We start from the raw sequence: 8,915 nt of genomic DNA on the forward strand, positions 1-8,915 counted from the left end.
GACACTGCTAAGAAAATGAAAAAGCAATCCACAGATTCAGGGGAAGGAAGTTTCCAAACTATATATCTGAAAACAATCTTGCATCCACAACATATAAAGAGCTCTAAAAACTCAACACTAATAAAGCAAGCAAGCCAACAAAAATTTAGCAGAAGATTTAAACAGACCCTTCAATAAAGGTGATAAACATATGGTAAAATAGATGCTCAACATCATTAGTCATTAGGGAAATGCAAATTAAAACAGCAATGAGATACTGCTACATACCTATTTGTGGAAATACTAGAGCTCTCATACACGGCTGGCAAGAAGGCAAAGTGGTACAGTCACTTCAGAAAATAGTTTGGCAGTTTCTTACAGAGTTAAATACACACTTTCCAAATAACCCAGCAATCCCACTCCAAGTAATTTACCCAAAAGAAATGAAAATTTATTGTATCCGTTTCCTAGGGCTGTCATAACAAATTACCACAAACTTTGTGGCTTAAAACAACAGAAATTATTCTCTCACAGTTCTGGAAGCTGGAAGTCCAAAATCTAGGTGTCAGTAGGGCTGCTCTTCTTCCGGAGACTGTTCTGTGATTCTGGCTTCTGGTAGACACAGACTTCCTTAGCTTGTGCCTCCTTGCCTCTGTCATGTCACCTTCTCCACATGTGTCTTCTGAGTGAATCTCTTATAAGGATATGTCATTGGATTTAGGATACCTGGATAATTCAGGATGATCTCATTTTAAGATTCTTAATCACATTAGCAAAGACCCTTTTTCCAAGTAAGGTAAAAACATAGGTTCCAGTGATTAGGACATGGACACCTTTTGGGTGCCCTATTCAGCCCATTACACTCATCTTCACACAAAAATCTATCTATGAGTGTTTATAGCACCTCCATTCATAAATTCCAAATGAGAAACAACCCAAGTGTCCTGCTTTGGGTAAATTGATAAATCAACTGTGGCACAATGCAAGAATGTAATACTACACGGTAATAAAAAGAAGCAAGTCATTGATACATCCAACGACATGGATCAATCTCAAATGCCTTATGCTGAGTAAAAGACCAAAAAGCTACATGCATATGACATTCTCGGGAAGGCAAAACTATAGGGACAGAAAACAGAACAGTCATGATCAGAGGCTGAGGGTGGAAAGAGTGATTGACTGTAAAGGGGAAACATGGAAGAATTTGGGGAAGGAATAGAACTATTTTATATCTCCATGGTGGTGGTAATTGGATGACAATGTATTTTTCAAACTCATAGAACGGTACATCACAAAAAATGAACTTCCCTATATGTAAATGTAAAATCACATGTTTACTATGAAATACTAGGGCTGGGACTTTGCAAACCAACTTTTCCTCTGTCAGCTGAACCCCCTTTAGGCTCTGCTAATTGAGGGTCCTAAGAGGAGATAAGAGGTATCTGGAATAAAAAGAAACAGGTTCCTTCCAATTTCAACTTCTATTTCTGTTGGCATCACCCACAGAGATGCTCTACCCTGGCAGTGAGGTTGTTTCCAGTTTTAACTTTTGTTTTGTTTTTCCCTACTTCTAGAATAGCCTCAGAGATACCAGAGATACCCTGTCAGAGATACCAGCATCTGCCAGCTTCCCGTCTTGGTGGTCTGAGAATCCTCCTGCAGGCTCTAGATCCTACTTACCTCCCTTCTTCTCTTTATTCCCATAGCCCCGAGGATGGTGGCCTCTTCCTGTGGTTTCTATCTCTGAACTACTCTTCTCTTTCGCTTTGCCACTACACTAATACTGATTTAGCCAACTCCTTTTTTAAATTATTTCTGTTAAAATTACTGAGGTAGTTTCTGTTTTCCTGACTAGACATTGACTAATAAAAAGCCAGTGTTTCCTATGCCCTACAAAGTACTACGTGATCTGTCTTCGCCTTCATCTACTCTCTGGCCTCATCCCCTATTTCTTTTCCCAATCACTCACTCTAGATCTGACTGCTGATTCACAGGTCTTAACTGTTAAATCTCATCACAGGGATGCAGAATGTAGAACTCTTTATTGGATAATTAACTTAGTCTCTCCAACAAATAAACAGCAAGGAGGAAAGTAGATGAGGGAGGAACCTCTAATTTGTAAGAGCCTTAAATTAAAACTTATTATTAACCAGCAGCAATGTGAAGATTCAGTTTGAGCCCTGGTTTCACATATATATAAATATATGTAAATTCTCCATCGTATCATTTATATTACATGATACATAGAGAATCTGAACCATGGCTGATGTGTAATATTAAAGAATTTTAAAATTATTGTAAATTTATTTTAGTTGTTAAATGAAATTGTGATTATATTTTAAAAGCCCTTCCCATTTGGAAATACATGATGAAATATTTATTTATGGATATATTGACATGATAATACACTGGAGGAAGGGATATAGATGATACACAGACATAACAACAGTGGCAACTGATCATTTTGGAAGCCAAGAAATGGGTACAAAAAATTCATTATGTTATGTAAAGACTAGGTTGTTTTTATGTTTAAAATTTGTTATGCATCTCCAAAATCTGAGAGTCTACCGTATCAGGCAGCTAGGCCAAAGAATGGCTCACAAGTCTCTGAAAAACATCAGGAGCCACTTTTGAAAGGCATACAGTGCAGTGATTTCCAATGTAAGCCCTGGAACCCAATACCTGGGTCCACCTCTATCTATCTGTGTGTGACCTTGGACTTCTCCCTGCCTCTGTTTCCTCAGAGGTGAAGGGACATGAATAATAGCATCTACTTCATGGTTTTGTCATGAAGATTAAATGAATTCACAGGTGTAAAGCACTGTTTTAAAATAATATCTGGCTCATACATAGTAAGCACTCAAAAATATTTATTATTATCATCATCATCATCATTATTATTACATAGGAAAACAAGTTGTAATGCATCACCAAGGTTTTGAAACAAATGTACCCAAAATATGCTTTTAATCTTGATGAAGTTCACAAATGGCACAATATTGACATTTTCTCAAACAAATTATACAATCATGTTCTTAGATAACAAGGCACAGCATCACCATTACCATGTGTCCTCGGAGACCACAACAGGCAGTGATTTCATGTCGCCCTAAGGTTTGGTGGAGCTGCATGATCAACAGGATGGCTCCAAAAGAACCAGTTTGCTACCAGATAGTCAATGAGAGATGCCATCACTTTTACCAGACATAGAATTAAATATAAAAATGATGCACAGCAAATATGGAATTAGCTTATTTTGCATTCAGTTTCATTCCTTTCAAGTGACAAAGGTGCCTTTTTTTCAGTATCTTAGGATGCAAACATGTAAATCTTCCATGGGGCATTCTCACCAAGTTGTTACCAACAGAAATTAATAGAAATGGTGAGTTCAGTTTCATGATAACCTGAGATTAGGGGGAAAAAAAGAAGAGGAGGGAGAAGAAGGTGAGGAGAAAGGAGAGAAAAAGGAAGAAGATGAAAAGGAGAAGGAAGAGAAAAAAAGAAGTAGAAGACAAGTCATGAATAATCACAATTATTACTGAAGAAATACTAATTTACAGAAGTGTTTCTTTAAACAGCATTTATGAATTATGGATATGAGAGGTAAGCAGGCTTGTAAGGCAAACGAAGACTAAAATAATTCAACTGCATCTATTAATCTTGGTAGTAGGTTATGATTACAGCTCATCCATCTGAATCTGTAGTCAAGGGTTGAGCCCTTTCTGAAACCAGCCTAATGAATGAAGACTGGCCCTGGTTAAGGTTTGCAGACCTCTCCCTTTCTGAATCCAACAAGCTTTTTTTTTTTCTTTCCATTTCCCTTATCAGAAAAATGACACTACATCTCTGATGTCAGAATGCCCTAACATTCTGACATCAAGCTAGGTTCTAGAAAGAACTCACTACCTCAGGAGGAAGAATGTAACTGGACAGAAGGAACCTAAAGAACCTACCAGAGCAGAGGTTTTCAAAATGTAGGTTTTAACTCCAAGTCCCTTCCCCCTCTCATCCCATAGCATAAGGGCAGTTACCTTCTTTCTGGAGTCATTCATCTGCTCAGGCTTGAAGGTCCCTGCGGCGCCTGCCAAAGGCTTTGGAACCCACATTGGTGGGCACGAAGTTGCTTTTCACCATGCCCCCTGATCTGCTCAGCAAGCCTGCCAGCCGATGAGTCACACAGGTGGCAGTGCTGCAGGCTCTCTTCTGGGCAGCGGAGCTGATTTGCAAGATAGAGAAAGAAGAGAAGACCCGTGAGTGAAAAGCTGGGGGAAGAGCCCACCTCATGGGACCTTCACGAAGAGAACTGCAACGCTTTGACACACCACCTAACAGTAAGTGTTTCTCAAAAATACAATTATCAAAGCTGTTAGGGGAAATGGCCTGGCAGTCTTCGCCAGGAGCTCTGCCCAAAGACCATCATGAAAAGAAAGAAGAAAAAATAATTCCAAGCCATGGGGCACAGGCTGAAACCCTGCACTTACCATTCAAGGAGGAAGTGGGCAATGAGGCCCAGACCCACCCCAAGATACACAAGGAGTATATAGAGACCGTACCCCAGCCACAAGCACCAACAGTACCCCTTACCACAGGAAAATGAAATTCCCTAAAGTCTTCAGAAGAAGCTCAGAGAACAGGGTTTGCAGCATCCTCTCCCAGAAGTACTTACCAGCTCCTTCACACACTGTTCTTGCTGCTTGAGCTGGGTCATAGTGATGACCCACCAAGCCCCATATCCAGCTACCCTGAAGCTAAGACTACTTCTGAGCATAGGCACTGGACACCCTCAAGTCTTGGATGTGGACCACAGCAATGAGCACCACAGCTGAGTTCCTTTTAGAAAAATAGATTGATTCATCAAATGCCAAGGCATTAAGGATGTGCTTATTTTATCATAGTACATTTAGAAGCAGAAATTGGATGGCTCTGTCATAACACCCTCTACAGTCTCAAGAAGCTTCTCTAATTTTCTCTTATCTCTAACGTGGTCAGTAAGTTCTGCTGTCTTCCCTTCCATCCCGAGGTCTTCAAAACATTCTCTGTCATAAGCAAAGATACCAATACCAGCATGAAGACAAATCAGAGAGGAATCCACATGCATCAGGTTCATAAAGTGGAGCAAGAAGGGGAATCAGGAGAGTTGAGAGGAGTTCAGCTGCCGTCTGGGGGACCCTGGAGTCGGGTAGTGGTCCCTCTGCAAGTCGCTGGCTATGTCCCTATTCTTGCCAGGAATTTCAGGCCCGAAGTTGTTGCCAGGGAACATATGAAAGTTTTTCAGGTACTGCAAGTATGTGCCCTGCAGGCAGGTACTCAGATTACTATACACTACTTAAATCTAGGACTGTTCAAGATGCAAGGGAAGGACATGCCAGACAGTACCATGCACTAGGGACTGTCCCCATGGGCAGTCACTCAGAAGGTTGGACCAGGCAGGGGACGTGTCGAGTGGGAGCAGGTGGGGCAGGCAGGAGGACAGCTCACACACACTCCATTAGGAGAGGTGAGAGGGTCAGTGGGCCTGGGCAGTGTAGAGAAAGGCTGAATGGGGAAGGATGATCTTTTCTGGCATTCCCATGATGTTCAGTCCTTCATGCTCAACAGAGAGGTTCTCGGGGTGGATGTAGGTGTGACACATGCCTCTGCCCAGCAGTGCTGGGACCAGGCCAGGAGTTGGTCTCTGCTCAGGCTCAATGTGCACAAGGATATGAGTCTGGGAAAGGGTGCCCTCCCTGGCCTCATGACAACACGCACATCTCCACAGAGCTTGCACATCTAAAGGCTCAAACCTACCTCAGACACTGCTCTGTCCCCACCCCTGCAAGGGCTTCATCTTCACCTTGCAAATGTGAAATGAAAGCTCCTTGCAGGTGCGAAAGAATGGCATGCACATGTGAAATTTCTAAAACTTTCTGAGATATTGGGTCTATCCCTGACTTCACCCTTACCAGTCTTAACTCATCCAATGCTAGGAGATCTCCCAGTACTGCAAGAGCAATTTCCACAGTGAACGATTCCACACCTCCCCATTTCATTTCCTATCAGTTTTCAGAAATTGAGTTTTTTCTATATCTAGAAAAAGCTTCTACATCTATGTCCTAACAGCTTTCAGAAACGGAGCTTTTTATTGTGTCTAACCACACACAGTCCCTCCAGGTGCACTGGGACCTCTGTCTCCCTTGGAACTTGAGAAAGGGAGCCTGCTGGACAAATCAGCTTGCTGGACCCCTTGCCAGTGTGTTCTCTCCTGCCTCTTGGGATCCACCTTCCTGTATATGCTGCAGGGACAGGAGGCCCTGTGCTGGGCGCTTGGGGAACCTCACCTGGAGCCCTGTGTCTCCTGCTCCTGCTTCAGCTCACTGGCCTTCATCTGCACATAGTCCTGCACCAGTGCAGCCAGCAGGAGGTGCGCGTCCTCTTTACTGAGTGTGGCCGGGTCTGGGCTGCTCTCCAGGGCAGACCTGTGGAGGGGAAGCAAACTCATTGCAGGCTGTGAGCCCCTGCCTGCCCCTCCCCAGGATAGGCAGCCAGGCTTCCTGGTCTCTGCTTCTTCCCCTGGGGGTGTGGCCACCGCGACTCCCAGGGGACTGGCATGAGGCCAGGGTCCACCTGTGGGCACTGATTCACCAGGAGCCACACGTGACTTCAGAGGCACAGAGCTGTCTGGTCCTAGGGGCAGTGAGAGCAGAAGGCGCCCCTGGCTCCACGCTGTCTCACCTGAATGGCGCCGCCTGGAGGCTGCCCGCCTGGTACAGGACCAAGATACTGAGAGCCAGGAAAGGGGAGAACTTCCGGAAACCCATGCCGCCTCTCTGTAAAGGAAGGATGACGTTACTACTGCACCAGCACAGATCTAGGTTCCAGTCCTGCCTCTGCCACAACCGCCATGTGACCTCAGGCAGGTTACTTCACCTGCCTGAGCCTCTGTTCCCTTCATTTGCAGGAAGGGCTGCTGTGAATCTCAAGAGATACATTGCAGTGAGTGAATGGCTTGATAGAGCGGAAAAAGTGTCCTAGGGGAAGGGTGGAGAGAAAGGATGAATTTTGGTTCTGTTTTGTTGAAGGCCAGGGAGAAGCCACACGCGCCCGAGCACACAAACCGACACTTCTGCCCTGATTTATGCCGAAACCAGGCGTGGACGCACCTTGCTGTAGACCGGCTCTCCCTTTCTCGCCTTCTCCTCTGCTGGGTTTCGCGCCAACGCATGCGAGGGGAAGGTGGGAAGGGTGGATTGGAAAGGAGCGCTCATTTCTCAGTCTTGGAACTGGGAAAATTTTTAACGTGCCAGTTACGGGTGTCTCAGGACTCGCCCGCAAAGCCAGCCCTCTGCCGGAGCGCATTTTAGCAGCAGATGCTGGGCAGCAGCTCCGCGAGGTGAGCGCCCAGGGTTCTAGTCGGCTAACAACACTGCCTCAGATCCGGACCGGAATCCCGGGAAGGCTCACCAGGGAGGCGCCTCAGAGGAAAGCTCAGGGTTCCGACCTCCCGGGAACGAAACATGATCCCGAAGGACAAAGACGGCGCAGGGCGCTCCCGTACCCAACTCTGCAGAATCCTGCGCTCAGCCGGGCCCCAACGCCAGGGCTACAGACCCGCCTACCTCGGCTCGCCGCGCTTCCAGCGCCCACGCTCAGCCATGGGGATGCTTGGGCTCCTCTCGCACTGGTAGGAGAAACTGCCAGGACAAACCTAACCGCTCGCCTTTTCCGGAGCCTGGAAAAGAGCTAGGACCACCGCTGTAAGGTAGGACCAGATGGCGGCGGAGAGGCAGACAGGCAGATGGAGCAAACTGGATGAACTAGTCGAAGAGGCAGGTTATTAGAGTGAGCGGAATGGGGAATGGGAAGTTCCTCACCTGGCGACTAGAGTTTCAGGGCAGCGCGAGCGGCCGGTCGACCCAGGACGAACACCGCACCTGCTGTGGGCGCCTTCCCCGCGGAGACCCCGCTCTTATTACAGAGATAGCGGGAGGGGGGGTCCCCACCAGCCCGCGCGGCCAATCCAAAGTGGCCAGAACTAGCCAATCAAAGGACCGACCGAGCTCCGATTGCGTCATAGCTCGCACTGCCGGCACTGGTACTCTGGAGCGGGGGCAGTCCGCCCCGCTGTCATTTTTTTCATTGAGGTCATTGCTTGGGAAGCTGGAGAGCCTGGGAGAGGACAGAGAGCTTTCAACTAACTAAGAGTCGGGGCAAGTCGAGGAGAGTTTGGCGTCACCCACAGTGAGGGGCCAGAGCTTCTCTCACCTCCCTGGCTCCTAAACTCCTGCCTCGCACTCCCTCCTGTCACGCCAGTGAGGGACCCGAGTCCAGCCACCCGAACCCCCAGCGAGGTTGAGCAGTAGTCCTGGGTTCTAAAGGGACCACAGCTGAAAGAGCCCACGGCAGGGAAGGGGGGGGGAGGGGAAAGGGGAGGGAGGGGTCCTCAAAATTTGATCTTTTTGGACCACCTGGGGTGCTTCTCTGGATATCCTCCGACCCCTCGAGCCCTGGCACCCTGGGCACCCAAAGAAAGCTGTTTTGGTGCCAGTCTGGCAGCCAACCCTTCTCCACCTCACTCCTCTGGGATGGGCAGGAGCGGAAGAGAGGTTGGGGAGAGGGCTAAACTGATATAGCCTGCATACAAGGCTCAGCATCCACCTCCTCCCACTTCCCCTGTATCCCCAAATCCTCCACCGCGGGTCCAGCATCCCCCACCCCAAGCCAGGACCCTCCACTGCCGCGCCGAAGTTGGCTTACACAGGTGCCCTGCGACTCTGCCATCTGTTTGCCAAGCTGCCTGGCGGAGACCGTCTATGCCCGGGTCTCTATCTCTCTCGCTCCACACCCCTACCCCACTTCGCTGAAGCGCCTGAGAGCTGAGCACGCTGGGGTCCAGCTGCCACCCACGGAGAGGAGCAGGTGCTGCAGCCCGAGAGTCAGCCTAAGAATTTCCACACAAG

The 8,915-nt window shown here is 47.4% G+C and overlaps 1 protein-coding gene across 1 annotated transcript; it reads right to left on the bottom strand.

The window, feature by feature from the left end:
* Positions 1-2,829: 2,829 nt before the first annotated feature.
* Positions 2,830-7,900, bottom strand: CALCB (calcitonin related polypeptide beta). Its single transcript, XM_054439089.2, has 5 exons — positions 7,830-7,900; positions 6,691-6,785; positions 6,297-6,434; positions 4,011-4,195; positions 2,830-3,383 (listed from the first exon to the last, which is right to left on the bottom strand). The coding sequence occupies exons 2-4, from the start codon at positions 6,774-6,776 to the stop codon at positions 4,036-4,038; spliced, it is 384 nt and encodes a 127-aa protein (XP_054295064.1). The 5' UTR covers positions 6,777-6,785; positions 7,830-7,900; the 3' UTR covers positions 2,830-3,383; positions 4,011-4,035.
* Positions 7,901-8,915: the final 1,015 nt, after the last annotated feature.

This window comes from Pongo pygmaeus, chromosome 9, assembly GCF_028885625.2.
Source record: "Pongo pygmaeus isolate AG05252 chromosome 9, NHGRI_mPonPyg2-v2.0_pri, whole genome shotgun sequence".
NCBI classification, from domain to species: Eukaryota; Metazoa; Chordata; class Mammalia; order Primates; family Hominidae; genus Pongo; species Pongo pygmaeus.

Coding starts and splice junctions, on each gene's coding strand:
- CALCB (XM_054439089.2), bottom strand. CDS start 6,776: ATGGGTTTCCGGAAGTTCTCCCCTTTCCTGGCTCTCAGTATCTTGGTC. Junction 6,435..6,690: donor CTCCAGGCGGCGCCATTCAG/GTGAGACAGCGT, acceptor TCCCCTCCACAG/GTCTGCCCTGGAGAGCAGCC. Junction 4,196..6,296: donor CAGGAGACACAGGGCTCCAG/GTGAGGTTCCCC, acceptor CTTGCAAATCAG/CTCCGCTGCCCAGAAGAGAG.